We start from the raw sequence: 23,505 nt of genomic DNA, 5'->3' as shown, positions 1-23,505 counted from the left end.
GCTGATCTACTGGGATTTTCATGCACAACCATCTCTAGGGTTTACAGAGAATGGTCCGAAAAAGAAAAAACATCCAGTGAGCGGCAGTTCTGTGGGCGGAAATGCCTTGTTGATGCCAGAGGTCAGAGGAGAATGGGCAGACTGGTTCGAGCTGATAGAAAGGCAACAGTGACTCAAATCGCCACCCGTTACAACCAAGGTAGGCAGAAGAGCATCTCTGAACGCATAGTACGTCGAACTCTGAGGCAGATGGGCTACAGCAGCAGAAGACCACACCGGGTGCCACTCCTTTCAGCTAAGAACAGGAAACTGAGGCTACAATTTGCACAAGCTCATCCAAATTGGACAGTAGAAGATTGGAAAAATGTTGCCTGGTCTGATGAGTCTCGATTTCTGCTGCGACATTTGGATGGTAGGGTCAGAATTTGGCGTCAACAACATGAAAGCATGGATCCATCCTGCCTTGTATCAACGGTTCAGCCTGGTGGTGGTGGTGTCATGGTGTGGGGAATATTTTCTTGGCACTCTTTGGGCCCCTTGGTACCAATTGAGCATCGTTGCAACGACACAGCCTACCTGAGTATTGTTGCTGACCATGTCCATCCCTTCATGACCACAATGTACCCAACATCTGATGGCTACTTTCAGCAGGATAATGCGCCATGTCATAAAGCTGGAATCATCTCAGACTGGTTTCTTGAACATGACAATGAGTTCACTGTACTCAAATGGCCTCCACAGTCACCAGATCTCAATCCAATAGAGCATCTTTGGGATGTGGTGGAACGGGAGATTCGCATTATGGATGTGCAGCCGACAAATCTGCGGCAACTGTGAGGAATGCTTCCAGCACCTTGTTGAATCTATGCCACGAAGAATTGAGGCAGTTCTGAAGGCAAAAGGGGGTCCAACCCGTTACTAGCATGGTGTACATAATAAAGTGGCCAGTGAGTGTAGATAGAGAGGAGCGATCACATTTTTGTTAATGTATTATATTAAAAAGATATTTTTTAAAAGAATAAAAAAAAACATATATAGCCTTTTAGGTGCCCTCGGGTGTTTAAGCTGATATGCACTGCCACAGGTAACAGGTAAACAGTCGCAGTTTTTTAGAGATATTTTTTTCTGGCTTAAGTGATTTAACTGATGCCTTACTGAATTATTTTCTTCCTTGCCCTATCCTTTTCCTCAGAAAAAAAATGATGACATTTGTCACAAAATAGTCACAGATTTCCAGAATTCTTGGGAGCATTATTAATGACTTTTGCACATCAGATTAAGTGGCTTGGAAGGCTTGATAAATGTGGTTTTGGCACATGAAGTGTGAAGGGGAGGAGTTTCAATTTTTTAGTAAAAAAAAAGTAGCATATTGGGCATGACTAATTGTGTTCTTCTTATGCAAGAATGATGATGATTTGGATTTGTATGGAAATTGGTGACTTAGCGACAGCAACACCAAAGAGAGAGAGGGGGTCTGCCCCCACGAACAGGAAACCAAGGCTTTAAATTTCACCTTTGCCTCAGTGTGGTTACCTGTTTCTGTGAGAGACCCAAGAGGAACCTCAGTGAGGGTCCTGGGCAATTTCACCTTGTGCTCTATGGAGACTGTGAAACCTTTGGTTCTCATGCCCCTGGCTGGTCGCGTGCTTCCCTCACTATCCGCAATTACCCAGTGGGGAGGCGCCGGGGGAGGTCAGATGGGCATCAATTGGCGTGCCGAGTCTGGGAGCTGTGAGGAGGACTCAGCGTGCTCTCCACTTGTGGCTATATGGGAAGTGTGGAGGCTGTGTGCTGCATTTCTGCATTCGCTGCCGGCGAATTGCGCCTTTGCTTTGTGGCTGCCCACTTAACTGGATCATGGGGCAGGAAATTTGAAATAAAGAATATCCTGACAGGGCTGATGGGTTGCTGCCCATGCTCCCAGCCAACCACAAGGATTGTTGCTCACCACTCCTGTTGCTGCAGCTGCTGACCTGGGTGTATATAATAGCCTTTTGGGTCCATTGGCTGTGTGCCATGCACCCTCATTATACCAGTGATTGACAGTGTTCCTGTGGATTACTATGTTTTTGCCATGAGCTCAATGGATGTTGGAAGAGGGGATCCCATGGGATCTGAATTGGGTTTCCCAGTAAAAAAAAAAAACACTGGAAAGAATAAAGTCTTTAGCATTTATGGGGATAATTTACCATCCTCATATGAAAAACCCACTTGTGACTCTGTATTTCTAGCGGACGCATCTGTGGACGCCCTCAGGCTTCAGCGAGGTCTTCTGCTTTTCTCAATTCACCCATCTGCCTAAAAAGATGCAATGGAGATGTGGTGACAAAAAGCTGTCTGTCTGCTATTTCTTGCGAAGGGCAATGCTTCACCCTACATACAATTCGGGAAAGAGCATCTTACAGAAAAAAATGTGTTTTCAGCATCCAGTAATTTAGAACAAGTCTTTTGACCCTCAATGAAGGTTAATTTCTAATCAGAAACCCCAGGATAAGAAAGAGGGTGGTTGGAAATCTTCAAGATAACTAAGGGGGTTTATGTTTAATCATCCCCAGACTCCTCCAAAACTTCTCAGCAATGATGCCAAAGGTGGTGAGCGAACGCTCTTGATTCTACCCACAGTAGAAGGAGATCTTCAACAGCAAGTGGGTACTGAGGATTATTCAGGAGGCCCTGAAGCTACCTTTCCTCTCTCCACTGCCTCTACGATTCAAGACTACAGTAATGTCAAACTTCAATGCACAAGAAGTGTTAGAAAAGGCAGAATAGGCTGGATGGTAAATTAAAAAAAGTATTCTCTCATTCCATCGAAGTCCAAGACTTTTTCAGGAAGCTGTTAATGGTCTTCGAGCAAACAACTTCCCTTCAATAAGGATTGTAATGTCTGTTCTAGGCCTAATCACTGCTATCATCCTGGCCGTTCATTGGGCTCGAATCCATGGCTATCACTTACAACTTCACATGTTAAAGTTGTGGGATGGAGAAGAGTCAAGTTTGGACTAGAAGATTCTTCTATCCAAAAAAATTCTCAAGTCCCTTGAGTGGTAGTTGATAACTCCGGATCTGACATTTGGCCTATCTGGGTTAGCGGCTATCTGGGAGGCACTGAAGGCGTCTATTCCTATCATTCAGAACTCGCCCATGAAGATACTTACCAACAACACTATGGCAGTGGCCTTTGTGAATCTTCAAGGGGGCACCAGAAGCCCAACTGGTGAAATTGGCCTCTGACATTTTTTTCCTTGCAGAACAACATCTAACCTCCCTGTCAGCCATACATTTAAAAGGTCCAGATAATACTATGATGGACTTCCTAAGCCGAACCAATCTCAACCAGGGAGAAGGTTGTCTCACAAGATATGTTTTTCGGATGATTACCAGTCTCTGGGGATTCCCAGAAGTGGACCTTAATTGCTACCCTAAAGAACAGACAACCCAACAGATTCTGCTCCTTGACTCCTCAGAAGAGTCCTTAGATGGTAATCTCTGTGCACAAAATGGGAATCCAATCTACTTTATGCTTTCCCTCCATTAGTTCTGCTGCTAAGAGTCCTAAAGAAGATCAGGCAAGACCAAATAAGAGTCATCATAATAACTCCTTTCTGGCTAAAGAGGGTTCTGAGAGAATTGTTCATCTTAGATCCACGGATTCTGCCCGAACTGCCGAACCTTCCATTTCATGGCCCAGTTTATCATTCCAAAATCAGCAGACTACCCCAACATGGTTTGGCACTTGAAAGGTTAATTCTTTTCAACAAAAGCCTCTGTGATAAAGTTATTTCTATTTTACAGAAAAGTAGAAAAGTCATGACCTTGAAAATATACTTTTGAATTTGTAGGGCTTTCTTTCATTTCTGCCAAGATCCAAATCTGGATGACTCAAATTTTGATAAAATACTAGATTTTCTGCAGAATGACCTGGACAAAGGGGTTGAGACCTGCTTCACTTAATGTGCAGGTTTCCGCTCTTGATCCCTTTTCAACAAAGCTTATGCTTCTCATCCATGGATAGTCAGGTTCATCAGGGGAGCTTCTTGGATGACACCAGTAAAGAGAAGGACAATCCCTATTTAGGATTTGTCTGTAGTATTCGAATCATTAATTCAATCTCCTTTCGAAACCAATTGAAAATACTTCTCTCAAACTTCTGACCTTGAAAACAGTACTGCTAGTAGCCATCATGTCAGCAAGACAAGCTGAAGAATTTTCATCTCTATCCTGTAAACCTGTTGTTAGATGTTAGTTGCATCACGATTTCATCATACTTAGAAAGTGATACTTTCCTTTTGTGCTAATCCTTTCACGGAGAGGGAGAGTGTGCCTGACATCTATTGACTAGATTTCAGATATACTCTAATTGAATACCTACGGAAGACTGCCCCTTTGAGAAAGTTTGACAGCCTCTTTATTCTGTTCGGCAGGCAGAATAGGGGAAGGGCGGCCTCTTCAAATACCATAGCTAGATGGATCAGACTAGCCATAGCTTCTGCTTATTCTGTTTCAGATTTGTTAGTGCCAGAAGGATTAACGGCCCATTCCAATATATCAGTGTCTACATCCTGGGCAGAATTTAGGGAAGTTTCAATCAATCAGATCTGTGAGGGTGCATTCACACGTTCAGTTTTTCAATTTTTAAAGCCAAAAGCAGGTGTGGATGATAATGGGGGAGAACAGATCATTGAGAGAAGCTGTTCCTCCTTTTTTTTCACTGCACTCTGGGTTTGGATATCAAAAACTGCACCTGAAAAAAAGAAACTTTTGAACACACCCTTAGCCTCCAACATGGTTGTCTTCTTGCCCGGAACAATGAGAGCACCTCTAAATTCCCTCCCCTCTTCTCACTTCTTCCTGTAATTAATTACCAATTTTCCACAATTTTTCCAAACATCAGCTGTTTAAAGCAGAAAACTGATATAAATGCAAATATACACTCACCGGCCACTTTATTAGGTACACCATGCTAGTAACGGGTTGGACCCCCTTTTGCCTTCAGAACTGCCTCAATTCTTCGTGGCATAGATTCAACAAGGTGCTGGAAGCATTCCTCAGAGATTTTGGTCCATATTGACATGATGGCATCACACAGTTGCCGCAGATTTGTCGGCTGCACATCCATGATGCGAATCTCCCGTTCCACCACATCCCAAAGATGCTCTATTGGATTGAGATCTGTGACTGTGGAGGCCATTTGAGTACAGTGAACTCATTGTCATGTTCAAGAAACCAGTCTGAGATGATTCCAGCTTTATGACATGGCGCATTATCCTGCTAAAAGTAGCCATCAGATGTTGTACATTGTGGTCATAAAGGGATGGACATGGTCAGCAACAATACTCAGGTAGGCTGTGGCGTTGCAACGATGCTCAATTGGTATCAAGGGGCCCAAAGAGTGCCAAGTAAATATTCCCCACACCATGACACCACCACCACCAGCCTGAACCGTTGATACAAGGCAGGATGGATCCATGCTTCATGTTGTTGACACCAAATTCTGACCCCACCATCCGAATGTCGCAGCAGAAATCGAGACTCATCAGACCAGGCAACGTTTTTCCAATCTTCTACTGTCCAATTTCGATGAGCTTGTGCAAATTGTAGCCTCAGTTTCCTGTTCTTAGCTGAAAGGAGTGGCACCCGGTGTGGTCTTCTGCTGCTGTAGCCCATCAAAGTTCAACGTACTGTGCATTCAGAGATGCTCTTCTGCCTACCTTGGTTGTAACGGGTGGCGATTTGAGTCACTGTTGCCTTTCTATCAGCTCGAACCAGTCTGCCCATTCTTCTCTGACCTCTGGCATCAACAAGGCATTTCCGCCCACAGAACTGCCGCTCACTGGATGTTTTTTCTTTTTCGGACCATTCTCTGTAAACCCCAGAGATGGTTGTGCGTGAAAATCCCAGTAGATCAACAGTTTCTGAAATACTCAGACCAGCCCTTCTGGCACCAACAACCATGCCACATTCAAAGGCACTCAAATCACCTTTCTTCCCCATACTGATGCTCGGTTTGAACTGCAGGAGATTGTCTTGACCATGTCTACATGCCTAAATGCACTGAGTTGCCGCCATGTGATTGGCTGATTAGAAATTAAGTATTAATGAGCAGTTGGACAGGTGTACCTAATAAAGTGGCCGGTGAGTGTATATCCTCCTACCCCAGTAAATGTGCAAAATTAAAAAAAGGTTGAAAATGAAAAATAATACTTATAACAAACTCAAAACAGACCCCAAGATCAAGTTTCTTCTAATATAAATGATGTAATAAAAATAAATTAAATTGAATGAAAAAAACCTTAATGCATTTTTCTTGCCAAAAACCTTTATTCCTGAGAAAAAAATGTTAAATCCTACAATTGAATGGTATTACTGAACCAATGATAATCAGAACTATGGTATATTACCCACAATTCATGAAAAGGCTAAAACTGCTATTTCTCAATCTGCCTTCCAAAAACCTGATTGAAAAAAAAATCAAAAAGTAATATGTGCCTCAAAAAGGTAAAACTTTAAAGCTCTAGTTCAATCATTACATCTATAGGCATTGGCAAGTATACGATTTTAAGCACTAGATATGAGCACTCCATTCTGGTCACCTGATTTATATGATTTTTATTTAGCTATGTGGATGTTTGCCTTAAGCCACTTCAAATTGAAACCTGTAAAATATGAAATTAGATTTGGCTTCTGTCTCAAAAAACCATTATTTGCATCAGACAAAGTTCAGCTGAGACAGCTTGTTACTAATATCCCATGCTCTGCTGGATGTCTTTGTGTCCCTACACGTGTGATCTTTTATGTGATGCAAGACAGTGGGAAAAGGATTTAATCTTCTATGATAAAAATCCTGCTGTTATGACTGTCCCTGGTAAACTATGTAATTTGCTTTTAGAAGTCACACGTTGTTTATTGGGTTAAACATTTACACTCAGTTATCGTAGGCTATTCCTTTTTTATTTCTCTGAAATCATGATATTCCTGTAAATCATACAGGTGGCAACGAACCCACTGTGAGGGTTTTGTAAACTTGTTTTCTAGGAATAAAATAACCAAATGCAGATGTCGTGGTTTAACGTCGTGTTTTTTTTTGACACATAGGGGGGTATTTATGAAGAGGTGGGGCATTGTTTTCCAGCTTTTAATGTTTTCCCTTTCCAAATAAGAGGCATGTATCAATTCTGTGCCAGCGTATAGAATTGCCCTATGACTTTTATCAGGAACTCGTCGGTCTGACACAGCATACTCTGCGTCCATCCCTGCCCACTGGGTGTGGAAGTGATGTAAAGAAAGAAAAGATTCCCAACGCTTTTTTTTTCATTTTTAGTTGCGATTAAAGTTACATTATGGTAACATACCTTGTTTTCTGATTCTGAATTCATTATAAATGAATTTATAAAGATTTATAAAGTGTATAGTGTATATTTTTTAATTAACATTTTTTTACAAGTTTTCTACTGTATCTGTGGTGTCTATGATAGACCCAGTTACAGAGATAAACGACCCCACTGTGGAAACCACAGCTGTGTGCATGAGCCTATAGACATTAATTTGTCCATTTAATTCAGTGGAAAGCACATGGGCAAAAACATCTTTCTCATGCAGGAGGGCTCAAGTATTTTTGAAGTTTAAAAAAAGGTACAGAGAGGATGATGCTGGTATTAGTAGTAGCAAAATCTTTAGGTGATTAGGCTTCTCTCCACTCTGTGTAATGCACTGAGCTCTCGGTTGAGGGGATACACAAGCTGCAGGGTGAGAGTGGTTGTGTTACCTGCATGATGACTGGGCCTTGTGGTGTAGATGGACCAGATAATAGGGAGACAAGGAGGGAGGCGGTGTAACAATAATTCTTTTACCAGTTACTTACAGGCACTAGTACAGTCCAGTTAGTTTTTAATACTGGTGGCATGGAATGTGTTACTGTGCTTGAGGATGGGAATATCAATGGCTTTCTGAAACCCTAGCTTATTCTGGTCAGTCCAGTAGTAACGTAATCCTGGCTTTCCCAATGGTTCTTAAGTCATTTCTCTCCCTATAATATGGAGAGCTTTCTGCGTAAGTATTTAGGCCGAGCCGAGCCTGTGTGATTTCTAGAATAATCCAAAGGTCCATGTACAAATTCCCCCTTGAATCCCACAAAGATATGATGCAGTGGACAGTAGTTTACTCTGCCACCCAATATACCCAAGTCCACTTGGATTGAGGATTTCCACAGTAGAGGTATCTTTGGTTTCTGTGGAAAATACAATTGGTACATTTTCTCACATTCTCACTCTCAGTTCTTCTCCTTGATCTCCTTTTTGCCCCTTGTCAGCAGCAAGCTGGTTTCAACCAACCCACCAACTGAACAACCACTCCTTTCCCCTACTGTTACGGGTAGGGTTTGTGGGTATGGCCCACATTAACCTCCCCCTGTCTACCTTACAGCAGGTTCTAGGAGAAACTGGCATTTACCAACACTACCTGAAGCAGTTCCCACCACAATCTATGGTTGTCACTGTCACCAGTTCTTGTCTGTAGTGAAGTAACCCATTCTCTGCCTACCAATCACAGTGGTACACGGAATACATAACACAGATTACATTAGAAAATGTTACATCATGAAACATATAAAATACCACTTGTGAACAGCTGCCATCCTAGCCCCAGCCACAGGCATTGCACACCACTAAGATTTATTAGCATTTTCTTGACTGCTTTATTCAAGTGTGAATAAGTCCTGTGAATAAGGGGACATTTAGACTGATTATATTGAATATATTAGGTTGAATTATATTCTACATTCTCCTGTTTGGAGGAGCAAGTTTTTCCTATTCTACACAATCCTAAAAAGTTTTTAAAAAGTAGTTTTCATTAAAAACTGTAGGGTGGATTTATGTTTGGTACAATTGATGCCATGGTGAAATCTGTTCCAAAATCCTCATATTTCCCATGCTGATGTATGCAGCTGAGGAATTGTGATAAGTTGTTGAGTTAAGAAGTTGTGACAGATTTTTATTTGCTGATGTAGATATTCTCAGATTTAATTTTTTTTTTTTTAAAAGACTGCATGCAAGACATTCAGATTCTGGTGAAAATTTGTCCATTTTCACTTTGGGTTGTAAAAGCTGTTTTTCCTGTTAGAGCACATTAAATGTAAATGAGGTTTGAGATATTTTACTTCTAACTTTACCGCAATACACAACATAGTTGTATAATGCAAGATTTCTGTAAGAAAAGACATTGTAATTAACAACCAAGGAGAACATAAAAAATAATGAGGTACCTTATAATTAAACATTAAATTAATTGAATTTTTCCCAGTTGGTGCCATAATCACATTATGCTCATGTCTGTAGTGAGTGCAATGTTATCTTTTGTGGATTATGAATCTAAAAATTACAAATCTCTTCATTTGTCTTTTACAGTCACCTCAAAAGATTGTACAAATCATATTATATTATCGTGTGACCATGAGATTAGTGGTCATTTCTAAAAATGTACTTTGTCTTTATGTGTCACTAAAGCGAAATAGTTAGTAACCATTATTTACATGATGGTTAGTTAAAGTTACATCATTAGTTAAAGGAAATCTACCATTTGATTTAATGCATTATGAAGCAAACATACCTTGAGAATGCTGTAACTACACTGATGCAGAAACATATCTTTGTTAATCCCTGAACTGAGTATTTTTGCTGAAAAAAAACAATTATAAAATTATGATGATGAGGATTTGGCGCTCTTCTGGCTGCCCTGCGCTCTACTCTTACCCTAATTATGCACTGCTCCAGCCTTGTCCCGCCCAGCACAAGCCGAGAATACGTAGTCACTGTGTTGTGTTACAGGCAAGAGTAATCAATCGCTGCATCACCCCCAACTGCTGTGTATGGGTCATCCAGCTCAGGTTGATTATTTCTGTCTGGACAGTTCAGGCAGCTCCTATGTGTGTGTGGAAGTAATGTGTTTATGTACGACAGCCAGCCTGCACCCAGCTTTCCCAAGGTCCACTTTTTTCAGGGATTAAACAAGATATTGTTCTGCATCAGTGTCGCAACAGCATTCTCAAGGTATGTTTGGTTCACAATGCATAAAAACAAATGGTAGATTTCCTTTATGATGAGTTCTTATCTAACCATCAAGACATGAAATATACTAAAAAGCTTGTGATTTTAAGCTTTCAAAGTGCTATCTGGACAATCTTTATTTCACACGTTGTATTTACACATTTTTATCCAAAAAGTCACAAAAGCCTTTGTGATGTCTAAAGTCGCCCTGCCCTTAGATTAAGCAATATTGGTATATATTGTGGATGAGCTGGGAGGTAGTTGACAGCAAAACCAGCAATTGCATTTTATGCTTTATTTTAGCCTAGCTCGCTCTTATAGGAAACCCACCACTTCCGATGGTGGTTATAAGCTGCAAATGTCGTGCACCAGCTCAGGGTGAGCTGGTGCCGGTGCTTATTTTTGTTATGTTTTCAACTAATGTACAGCGTTTAAATGCTTTATTAATCTTTACATAGGAAGTGGCTGCACCGGCACCATGGTATGCGCTCGGCGCACCGTGCTCGCGACCACTTTGTGCGCCTGAGTAGGAAGTGGTTGCGTGCATGGTGCGCCGATCGCGGACCACGGTGCGGTGAAGGTACTTGTATATAAAGATTAATAAAGAATTTGAACGCTTTATATCGGTTTAAAAACATAACGAAAATAAGCGCCGGCACCCTGAGCTGGTGCACGCCATTTGCTGCTTTTAACCACCATCGGAAGTGGTAGGTTTCCTTTAAGTGCAATGTCTCTTTTATTCCTTATTTTGATCCTTCAAACTTGAAAACTCATCTATAACATATTGCTTGTTGCAGACAATCCTACATAAATGATTTTCAGGTTACGCTTGAAGTTTTCAAATAAAGAATATTAAAGACATTGGGGGAGATTTATCATTAGGCAGAATTTGAGCCGTTGTCTATGTGTTAGACTGGCAGGTTTCCAACAGTCGGATTTATAGTCCGTGTTTGTGCAGTGTTACCTTCTGATGCGAGTATCAGCAGTGTGTGCTCTATGCGAATAGAGACTGCACCAGTCTCACGTATGTTTAACATCTGCTCAAACTTCAAAATTGAGCAAAAACTTCAAAATTGTGCAGGTTTGAGATAAATCTGCCCCATGTAGCAGCAATGGACCCACATACACCACCTCCTAAGTGGTGTAGTTTTGCGATTAAATTTGCATTCTTTTGAAAATTCTCAGTTGATAAATGTGGTTTTGCACAGTGTTGCACACTCTGTGGTGTATTATTTCCGCAATTTTGTGACTTTGGAGTTGCTTTTTTTTCAAACTAAAAAACCCACAAAAATGATGTTTGCGCAAAAAATTGCGACAATTATACGCCAAGAAACTACATAGGATTAATGATAAATCTCCCCCATTGAGCCCACTACTATGCTCCTTCCCCTAGCTTTGCCATCTACCCTCCCATATACATTGTGAATTCCCAGGGTTCTCCTTCCACTTTTTCTAGTTCCATTTGTTTTTGACTTGTTGACTTGATGTTATGAACCCCTTGAATGTACAGCACCAGGAATAAATAATAATAATAATACATTCAATTTTGCAGATGCAAACTAAAGAATGGAGCTTAATGTGCAAAGACAAGAATATACCTTGTTCTGAAGACTACTCTCTTACCAGCACATTAGGCGAACCTGTGAAAATCAGAGCTTGGAACATTGCAGGTTTACCGTCGGACAGCTTCTCTATTGACAATGGAATTATTATTTCGTAAGTTATAGTTTATACTGTTGCATTGTCTTCGAGTAACATTATGTTATAAGATAGCAGAAAACACAAGTTCATTTATATATAATTTTTTCAGTTTGGTGTTTTATGTTTCCATTTTTAGATCTTGTCCAAAAATATTTCTTTAATTTGTGTACATTCAGTTGTATTTGGTAATGATAGAATCAGTGGTGAACTTAGCCTCACTGCTGCCTACAGGTTTGGGTATCCCCTGTATATACCATATAGTGGGATGTCTGAGCCCTCCATTGTAAGAGTACATCAGGAATCTTTACAGTCAGCTGCATCACACCCTTACAAAAGATGGCTGCATCGCACTGTGAAGACAGCCAGTTTTTTGGAATGTTCATTTTGAGGTGCTTCTCTATAGTAATTTACATAGTGTATGCTGCAATTTTAAATGACCAGGCAACAAAGTAATGAAAGAAATCTGACGGTGCCATTTTTACAATTTATCACACTTTGAAAATGATTTTAAATATGAGTTTTTGAAAGGTGTTTTGTAATTATTTTTGCAGTGTAGGGTCTTTGAATCGACATTGTGGTTTCTCATAACCTATGAATAAACTGCCACTTTGTAGTAAAAAAAAAGGCCCACTCAACTTCTGGGTACCATCAAGTGCCTGCTGACTGAGGAGTATTTACCATTTTAGTATGTGGTTGCATCTTTTTAGTAATATGTAGTGGGTATACAGTAACTTTACAAAAAAATATTTTTTTAATTTTTTTTTTTTGTGGAATGGTTTAGAAAAAATGGAGAATAGTAAAACCATGCAAAGTTTATAATTTTACCAAACACCTTGAAGATTTTTTGTTGTGCAGGTCCAATGCAAGGGCAGAGTTGCAATGTCTAAAGATGTATAGTAAAACTGCTACTGCCAAATTTTTGCCAATATTTCTTTCTCAAAAATGTCACTGAAACCACAGTTAGAACATGTAGAAGATATGTGACTTTAATTATCAGAGATGAGGAAAGTCAAATGCATAAATTTGGGTTAATGTATGAACAGTCAGTTAATGCTGTCTTTCTGCTGTCCTTCTTTACTTCAGAAATGTAGTTCTGAAACTAAATTAATACACATAATTAACAGCTTGACGACCAAGAAAGTATGATCATCCTTATTAGTGGGTCTTAGCCGCATTAGAATAAGCATCCTGATCCAGATGATCAGGAAGGCACTGTGAGAGTGTCAGCCTGGTCATCAGCTGGAGACTAGCTATTACACACAGCCTGGCCCTTTAACTCAGTGGCTAAGGAGAGAGATAGGTGGAAGAGAGGTCCCTCCCCCCTGGACCCACCACAAGGTGACTGCAAGGTGCCATGGGCTTGCCATGGCAGCAGTAGGTCTGAACAAGACCTCTGTGACTGCCGTATTAGGCCCAGCTCAAGACAAACTGTTTGTTAAAAACTGAGAGATAAGATAAGGTGCCTATTTATATGAAAATCTACTGAACCATAAAATAGCACAACTAAACAGTTTTGTATGTAGAAAAGTCAGTGCTATACTGTAGACTTAAAATAATATCTGAGGTTAAAGGAGTTTTCCCTCAAACATAAGTTAGGCCCTATCCGCAGGATAGGGCCTAACTTGCTGATCGGTGGGGGGTCTCAGAGATGAAACCCCCACAGATCATGAAAATGATGGGTCCGATGGGATCCCATCTACCTCCATCATACACCTTGTTGCTCTGTCAGAGTAATGGAGCAGACGGCCGCGCATTACAGCTCTGCTCCATTAATCTCTATGGCGCTGACAGATATCGCCGAGCACGGCGCTCTGCAATTTCCATCAGCTCCATAGAGATTAATGGAGCAGAATGGTCTGGCAGATCGACAAGGGAACGATGGAGGTGCGTGGGACCCATTGGACCCCTCGTTTCGTGATCTGTGGAGTTCTCATCACTGAGACCCCCCACCGATCCGCAAGTTAGGCCCTATTCTTTGGGAAAACTCCTTTAAGTTCACACTACTGTTCAAACCTCTGTTCCTTACCTTGGTTAAAAAGTAAAGAACAGAGGTTTAATGTATCAATTAAAAATCCTATTGACATGTAGATTTGATGTCATCCGTTATGTTAAGTTTGGCAAGTAGCCATTATGCATGCGTTTTTTTGATGGAAAAAATTACGGTGGCTGCAATATTTTTTCTCCCTTTAAAAAAAAAAAAAGCATGCTTGCCTAACTAACTGTAACTGATAAAACTAACAGGTTCCTATATAGCCATATTAACTAACTGACACCCTTCTTATAGCTAAAATTTGTTTCCCTTATATCCACAGAATTCAACTTTATATTATAATCCCTTTATTTTATATATTCTGACCTCAGAGAAGGCTTGTCCTGCTTGGTCGACCCCTTCCATCTACTCCTCCCTATGTCCCATGGCTGTGGCCAGGATGACATCTTCAAAGGTCCTTTAGCCTCCTAACATTAGCAAACTGCATATATCTTAACACATGAGATCAAAGCATGCCTCCATGGACTTCTATTCCTCCCCACCCACCATGAAATTCTACTTCTCCTCATCCTCCATGGAGGCAGTGTGATCATGTGATCAGATACATACATGAGTTAGACGTTGCAGATGTAACAGGACCTTTGTGTTCATTTGCATGATAGGTTCCCTTTAAACCTCTGTTTTTTACTTTTTTTAACACAAATAAGGAACAGCGGTTTGAGTGGTGTGAACTTAGCCTGACCATAGCATTACTGACCTAAAACATTAGCATTAAAATTTAGAATGGCCAAAAAAAGTGAATTCCTGTGTGTAACTTCAGCCCGAAAACCCATTTAGATGTCTGCATTATGCCCAGGAAATCAGTGTCACATTTCTTGGCCTTACTGCCACACATCATAGCTGATCTCAGCATAGTCATTTCTGATGCTGTGTCATAACTACCTTGGCAATTCTGTCCCATACGTAAATGTTGCTGTGCATATGGGACATCATAAAGCATTATGATGCCGTGAATTTAGTTCAGATGTGCTGCAGTCAAACTGGGAAATGCAGCAGACACACGTACATCTGAATGACTCCTTAGACATAACTACTGGAGCAAATTTATTACAAATGTTCCACAATTTTAACGTCAAAAATGTAATTTTCAGAGCTAGTAAATATATCACTATTTCATAAAGGTATATTTTGCAGAACATTTTTTACCTAGAAAAAAAAAACATAGGACTACTAAATTCTATATTAATGCAAATGAACCTCATTATAGTGCTAGCAAGAGAGACAATGAAATGAATCAAGCAATAAAGCCAGATGAGGCAGACATGTATCAGATCAATCACATATTGAGCAAGGAAGATTTGGCGCTGGCTAGTAATAATATCCCTGTCATTATTAACCTTCTGAAACAAGTTAATGCACTTGCTTTTAGTGACCACAATGACACAACTGGATATTTAAATCATGAAACAAATAGCAATTAACTTGTGAATTCCTTTTGTGAATTTCATTTACATCTTCTGCACTTTCATTATTTGTAGACAATTTTTTTTAAATCATGCTTTTCATCCATTGATATGTCTTCTCCTATATTTCCATTATTTTGATGGAAACATTAACAGTCTGCTGCTTTACATTTTTCTGTTAAAAATAACATAGGCACAACAGAAGGTTTTAGTTGTTTTGTTTTAAAATAGAAACAAAGTGTAACAGATATATATATATATTGATATTTGTAATTTCCATGTGTTATTTCTTCCTTTTTATTCAAATAAGCATGGTAACATGAAAACAGAATTTACCCCCCCCCCCCCAATAATTTTTATTTAACCCTTTCTGGACTTTCTGGGGCCTATTTGTCAGTATAAGTGCTTACGGCTTTGGAATGCTATAAGATATCCAGGGGATTTGAGATTGTTTTCTCGTGACACATTGTACATTGTTCAAATTAGTTTCAAAATTTGGATGATATCTTTTGTGTTTGGTTATTAAAAATGGAAATTTGGCAGAAATTTGGAAAAATTCTTTATTTTCAAAGATCTAAATTCTCTACTTTTGAAGCAGATACTCATAGCACCCAAATAAATTCGTAACTTACATTTCCTAAATGTTTGCTTTAAGTTGGCATGTTTTTTTAAGATTCCACGTATTTTACTTGAATGTTATGAGATTTTTTGGAAAGTCACCAAAACTCGTATTTAGAGGGACCTGCTCAACTTTTAATTGACTGTGAGAGGCCTAACTAATAGCTAGACTTGTAAATTACCCCATTATGGAAATTACACCCCTTAAGGTATGCAAAAGCACTTTTAAGAAGTTTGTTAACCCTTTAGGTTAAGCGTCCTGAACCGGCTCAGATTGCGAGTGTTAGAGCACAATGTCCTCCATGTGTCTCCTCCAGAGCCAAATAAGGGAATAGAGATAAACAGGCAGAATAAAGAACATGATGTCTGCCAGATGTCACACATGCAAGGACTTGAAGGGGTTGGCTACTTAACCTCATCTTTTGTGTAAAGTGTGGGGGGCATGATATTAGGTAATTTATGTCTATCAGTCCATGAACAATCACCCTGCCAGGATAGTATTAGTATTTATGAATATAACAACAAAAACATGAGGTAAAACGACAAACCCCCTTAAATGACAATTTTAAAATATGTTCAATGTTTAATATTTACACATGTCATTTCAGTAACGCCAGGCGATGGCCTTTGATGATCGATCCCCAGGGTCAGGCAAACAAATGGGTGAAGAATATGGAAAAGGCCAACAGCTTACATATTATTAAGCTAAGTGATCCAGATTTTGTGCGAACTCTGGAAAACTGCATCCAGTTTGGCACACCTGGTAAGTTACAAACAACAAAAACTGCAAAATAAAGCAGAAAACACAGAGTTAAAAGTAGAGTTTTCCCATGATGACTGGTGCATTTCTAGCTTTTCATTTTCTACTGATCATTAATCACATTAAAACTGTAATTGCTGTATTAGCAGCAGGTGGTAAAATCTGTATGTTGAAAGATTCATTTGTGTAAAATTCTTTTAATTAGCTCCTTTATTGTGTCGTGAAGCACAGCATATTTATGTATTCATTAAAAATAAGATTTTTCTAGATGCAGTTATTGGGGGGAAAAAAACGATATTTTACACAATGGCACATAGATAAATCTAAACCTCTTGCTTCTACGGGGTAGTGGCAATATACATAATTTATCTATGAGACAATTTTATTTCGCTTCCTTGACCAAATAAATCCAAGAGTAGGAAACTTGCAATGTCTAAAATATTATTTAATTATGGCAGATTAAAGGACACAGAATTATTTCCGTAACATTATTATAAATTGATCAAGGCTCAAGGTTGTCTGTTATTGAATGGTTTTGTCTGAAATTAAAGGGGTTGTTTAACATGCTATAAAAGATGCTGTGGTCTCAGCGGTGACGCACTTCAGCAAGTGATTGCATGTCTTATCATGCAGTCACATACTCGTATGTCTTTATTTTAAGCCTGCAAAGGAGTTCAACTATCCATATCGTGGGTGACCACTCTTGTTGATAGAATGTTCAAAGAAATAAAGTTTTAAACCTCCATAAGAATTAATAAATGGGGTTAAGTTGAATAGTTACATGACAATCGGGCAGATTTTTCAAGCTGTCTGAAAGTCAGAATATTTCTAGTTGCCCATTGCAACCAATCACAGCTCCCCTTTAAAATATTCATGAGCACTGGTAAAACTAAAGCCGAGCTGTGATTGGTTGCCATGGGCAACTAGAAATATTCTGACTTCCAGACAGCTTGATAAATCTGCCCCATTGTTCCCACATCTAAGTAAGAATCTACTTTGTACCAAACTAGGCAGATGCATAGGGAAATTAAAAATATTTATTTATATGTATTGATAGACGCTGGGCTATACACTATAGCACTTTATATGCATCCAATGTTTACCAAATGTGGACCCTTTTTTGCCTTAGTCCTCATAAATTGTGGCATTTACTTATATGTTATTATTCATTACTCTACATATATGCAGTTTTGGATGGAAGCCTGGCATGTGGGGAGTCTTGGTATGTACCCAGTTTTGGGTTTTTAAAAGTTTGGGTTTTTAAAAGTCCTTGCACATTTTCTATAAAGATTATTAATTTCCCTATTCATCTGCCTTTTTTTTGGTACAAAGTTTTAATTCTCGGTAACCAAAGCGTATATCCTGCTCATCTATAGTGACCACATATTTGAATGTGTTCTTAATCATGCAGACTTGACTGCAATGAATGGTCCCTAACCCTCTCCCTATACTTTAAGTGACAGTAGTATTATCTCTTCAATTAAATGCCACAGCAGTCACTTAAGAGCAGAAAGGAGCATTGAAGAGCATTTATTGTCACTGGGACAGGGGTCAAGTCAGTGACTGCCCACTTTACTTAAAGGGAATCTGTCACCAAATTTATATAAATACAGCTAGTGTCTTGTTCCCATAGAGTTCTATTAACTAACTGACACCCCTTTAGCTAAAAGTTGTTTCCCTAGTTTCCCGTAAATCAACTTTATGTTATATTACCTGGAATCAGAGGGGGTGTGTCCTGCTCAGCTGGCTCCCCCTCCCCCATGTTCCATGCCTCTTCTAAGCATGTCATGTGACCAGGTGACATTATCTAAGGTCCTGTTACATTTGCAATGTCTAACCCATGTATATATCTGATCAGGTGAAATGTCAGCATGTCTCCATGTACTTCTCCTTCCCATCTTCCATGGAATTCTACTACTCCCCATCCTCCATAAAGACATGCTGTGATTTCATGTGATCAGATGCATACATGGGGTAGACATTGCATATGTAAGTCATTTGACCAGGATGATGACTTTTAAGGTTCTAAGTGCTCAAAGATGTAAAATCTCTCTCTCTCAATGTTCAATACAACAGAATATCATAGCACTTAGACCTGTAAATCATTAACAAGGAGGCAGGGCAATGCAAGTAAATTTTAATAAGTGTGACTCACTTAGTGAGATGAACTCACATCAGGTGAGTTGAATATAAGTTTACAGATTGATTTTTGTAACATTGCATGGAAAGAAACCATTTAGGGATAAGGGCAACACTAAATATAATCATAGTTTTTAAAGACGTCTTTATTTTAGTTGGGTTAATTTGCATGACAGGGCAGGGTTTGTCCAGGTATATACATTATTTTAATATAAGTATTTGGGGGATTTAAAAATAATAAAAAGAATATAGTCTCATCTCTTCACTGCCGGTTCTCTGTCTATATATAGAGGCTGATAATGCCATCCAAACCAGTGCTGCAGCCTTGCTACACCGTTATAGCAGGTGCATGCCTGTGTCTTGACTGCACTGCCAGGATGGTTTAAATCTTACGTCCTCATTTATACGGTTATTATGAACATCATGCTATATATGTTAACATTTCTTAACAAATCACCTACCGATATGTTGTGTCATATAAATCACTAACGGGATTACGTGCCAGGACAGATCATCCATAAATAGGTAACCAGTATTCCTGATTTTGATTTATAGAATTTGATATGTCAAATGTATTCTTTTTTTTCTTCTTAATTTATTTTAGTATTACTGGAAAATGTTGGAGAAGAATTGGATCCTATTCTGGAGCCACTTCTTCTAAAGCAAACATTTAAACAAGGAGGCAGTGTGTGTATCCGTCTTGGGGATTCCACCATTGAATATGCTCCTGACTTCCGATTCTACATTACAACTAAACTGAGAAATCCTCACTACTTACCAGAGACATCTGTCAAGGTCAGCTACGTGTATTTTCCACTTTTTTAACCTAAAAATTAAAAAAATAAAATAAAGAATGAAAGTTTACAGGCCCACTAAATTTCTCAGTTTTGTATCTGAACAAACTAGTTGTACTGTGTGCATTATGATATTTCTGGCAGATTAGCTATTTGGCAGAAACACTGTTTGTTAGCTGATTTAATCTTCATAGAGGGAAGGGTAGTAGAAGAATGATATTTAGTTGATGCTGCATTAGATACCTTCTTATTTATGGTGTATGTTTGCCTGATGCTTATCTTGCTTTAAAGTTCACATTTAAATGCTGTGCTCTTTTTGAGCAAATTAGAAATAATGCTATTGAAAGGTCAAACATTCTGCCTTCTCACAAAATAAAGGTGTATTTTTTGTTGCTTCATTAAATTGGAAAATATGTGTGAATATTTACATTCCTGTATAATTTATTTCACGTAGGTCACCTTGCTGAATTTTATGATCACTCCTGAAGGGATGCAGGATCAGTTGCTGGGTATTGTTGTTGCTCGGGAAAGACCAGATCTTGAGGAAGAAAAACAAGCACTTATTCTCCAGGGAGCTGAAAACAAAAGGTGGCACTTAATAAACTCTCAATGATCAACTGTTATTAATATTGTATAGTATAGGATATCTACCATCAGGATCAAGGATTGTTAACCAAGCACACTGACATACTGGTGTGTGCCCCCTTTGGCAGGATCTGCTCTTCTTTAAGCTTCCTATACCCTTGTTTTTAAGTTGTTGTTTACTTGGTTTACAATGCTCGATTCTGGTGGTAGGTGTCCTTTAACCTCATTCCGCCAGGGCTTGTACGGGTTTGTTTTCTCCCTAACAAATTGTACTTCTCAGTGACAGTATTTAGTATTCCATGCCATGTACTGGGAAATGGAGAAAATTCCAAATGCAGTGAAGGTGTAGAAAAAACGCTTTTATGCCATTTTCTTGTGGGCTTTGTTTTTACAGCTTTCACTATGGGCTCTTAATTGAATTCTGAGTCTGCCATCTGTAGAACACTAATACTCCTATGCTGAGGAAGCTCTTCAGGTTTCATACACTGCAATACAGAAGTATTGTTTATCCCACCCCCTGAAATAAACAAATAAAGAGCCTTTCCAAAGCTCCGTTTTCTAAAAATTTTTAAAAGGTTCTCAATGCTGGGATATGGTGAAGTAAACATTATAAAAATGTAATACGTTTGGGAACTTTACTGTATTGACACACTGTTTAATGTTGACATTTTATTTCAGACTCATGGTGAATAAGTACAAAATGTACAGTACACCGTAAAAAATTAATGGCATATGTGTTTTCTTTTAAATTTCTCAGCGGAAAAAGCTTATAAATGATAATCAGCCATTTTTATGTAAACTAAAATGAGGTGTCAAAAAAGGTTATCAGAGTCAAAGGGCTACAGAACTCCTCTTACCCTCCCAATTATCAAAACCTCGGACATTTCACTATCATATGCCCAAAGTTTATAGAATGTTACATTTCTAAAATGTTTAAATTACAATTCATTTTAATTACAAAACAAATGTAACACTTAAGCAGTGACATGGTGCTAAAAAGTATATTATGCTATTAAAATAGATATAAATAATTGGTGTTGTAATATTCTCATTATCAGATTGGTGGCTGTTCGATAACCAGAACCCCCAAACGATCAGCTGTTTTAAGTTATTGTGGCTTATCTGCCAATAATCTAGTATAGCCACAACACAAAGATTGGAGCCCTCTGCTTCCTCTTCATTCTCTATTTATAAAACCCTAAGCACAGCCGATTTGTCAGATAGTAATGATCTTATCTGTGTATATGTTATGAATATTTTTACCTTGTAACTCCCTTATTATAATTTTGGTAAGATATGTGCTTTTGTATCTACCAAGATATGTGCTTGCTAGGTAGCATGTAATACAGTAGAGATATATCCACTGGTGGAATGTATATTGTTCAGCTCTTCAGCATTAAATGCCCATCGTGTGTCTATTGTATTATAAACAGTTATGTATTTTAATTATATGACTAGTAATAGGTGAGAACTTTAGGCAAGACATAGACTTCCAGAATACTTCTTTTAAATATTGTATTTATTCAGTTGATAAGATACTTTTTCTTTACTGTGTCTTTGATATAACTCAGAATGAATTTTTTTTATTTTTCCAGGCAGCTAAAAGAAATTGAGGACAAGATTTTAGAAGTACTTTCAACTTCAGAAGGCAACATATTAGAAGATGAAACTGCCATTAAAATATTGTCTTCCTCCAAGGCCCTAGCAAATGAAATTTCTGAGAAGCAAACAGTTGCTGAGGCAACAGAGAAGAAGATTGATTCAACAAGAATGGGCTACCGCCCTATCTCTATCCATTCTTCAATTCTGTTTTTCTCCATTGCAGATTTAGCCAACATTGAGCCCATGTACCAGTACTCACTTACATGGTTTATTAATCTTTTTATTATGTCAATAGACAACTCAGAGAAGTCAGAAGATTTGCAGACTAGGTAAGTTAACATATAACACTATAACACTAAAACATATAGCCAACTATTATCAAGGTAATCCATTTCTTGCTTAACCACTTAAACAATGCACAGCATAGCTTTTACCACTAAGTATATCCTGTCCCCAACCGTGCGGATGGACAATTGTATGGTAGTCCCTGCCTGGCATAATCTATGTGCAGGCTATACCACCCACAAAAGAATCAAGAGAAAAAATAGCCCAAATGATTCCAAACACATATATAAAAATAGATAATCCTTATTAGATAATGTTACTATTAAAATACATAAAGGTTATACCAGGTGAGACCATAGGGACAACCCAGGCAAGTAGTAACTGGGTGCCAATTAGTAATTATAGTACTGTATAATAACTAATGTATGTAATGTAGCATACATTACATGGTTAAGAAACCAACATTGTGTGTGATCTGTGACAATTGGACATATGAATAGTCTTTTCAACCCTACTATTATTACTACTTAGCACCCATGTGTAGACACATTGCCTGGGCTGTCCCTATGGTCTTACCTGGTATAACCTTTATACTAATTTATGTTTAGCATCATTTGTTGTATCACTGCAATGTGACCTCTCCCCATTCAGCATTTTATGTGCTACACCTAGGTTATGTCTTAAACAAGCACAAGACCATGTGCAATGGGCATAACCTCTAACTATTTAATATTTTTACTTTAAACATTTACTAGAAAAATTTGATACAAATAGTGATACAAATAGTCTCTTACTATATGGCTGTTGGTGTTGGCTGATAATTGATCTGCTTTCTTAAATATAAGATATTGTTGTATTCCATATACATTGTCTATAAGCCCACTGTTGTATTAAGCAATTCAATTGTATTGTATATAGAGAACTAAATTTACACATATCCCATTTTTTTAAAGGTTGCAAATACTGAAGGATCACTTTACATACTCACTATACACAAATGTATGCCGTTCTCTGTTTGAAAAGGACAAGCTTCTCTTTTCATTCTGCTTAACAGTAAACCTGTTAAAACATGAAAAACTGGTAAGCAATATCCAGTGTTGTACCTGTTGTGTTATCAATACCGTAAGTGCTCACATAATTAAATATTATAATATTATATATGATTTGTAAGGTTATTGCCATTGCTGATACAATAGGGAAGTAAGAAATATGTAGCCTGTTCTCATTTGTGCTTCCCCTGAATATAACTCCAATTGGCCTTCTTGCTTACAACTTATCGCCTGATTGTAGTGGAAAATTGTGCTTGTGTTCTCATTTGTGGTGGTGTAAAAGCACTTGGCTGGAGTTTTGTTATATAAAAGGGGTATTTCTAGGAGGAAAAACACAGAATCCAATACACACTCACATCAGTGACCCACACGCATAAGTTATTAAACACTGTAACTTGCTATGCAGTCTAGCTTCCAAATACTATATTTATTAAAATGGCAATAAGGAAACAACATGTGTTTGAATCTACAAAGAATTCTAG

At 38.5% G+C, this 23,505-nt stretch overlaps 1 protein-coding gene across 1 annotated transcript in view; it reads left to right on the top strand.

Moving 5' to 3' along the window:
* The window catches only part of DNAH7 (dynein axonemal heavy chain 7), a 185,016-nt gene that overhangs the window by 119,231 nt on the left and 42,280 nt on the right, over positions 1–23,505 (top strand). Inside the window, exons 46-51 of the mRNA XM_072120857.1 lie at positions 11,590–11,753; positions 16,418–16,572; positions 19,313–19,503; positions 19,957–20,090; positions 21,683–22,018; positions 22,928–23,054. Coding sequence (XP_071976958.1) covers positions 11,590–11,753; positions 16,418–16,572; positions 19,313–19,503; positions 19,957–20,090; positions 21,683–22,018; positions 22,928–23,054 — 1,107 coding nt within the window. The remainder of the gene's footprint in view (positions 1–11,589; positions 11,754–16,417; positions 16,573–19,312; positions 19,504–19,956; positions 20,091–21,682; positions 22,019–22,927; positions 23,055–23,505) is intronic.

The sequence above is a fragment of the Engystomops pustulosus genome, chromosome 8 (assembly GCF_040894005.1).
Source record: "Engystomops pustulosus chromosome 8, aEngPut4.maternal, whole genome shotgun sequence".
NCBI classification, from domain to species: Eukaryota; Metazoa; Chordata; class Amphibia; order Anura; family Leptodactylidae; genus Engystomops; species Engystomops pustulosus.
Note: the sequence above shows the minus strand (reverse complement) of the source record. Positions and strands in the feature narration are given on the sequence as shown.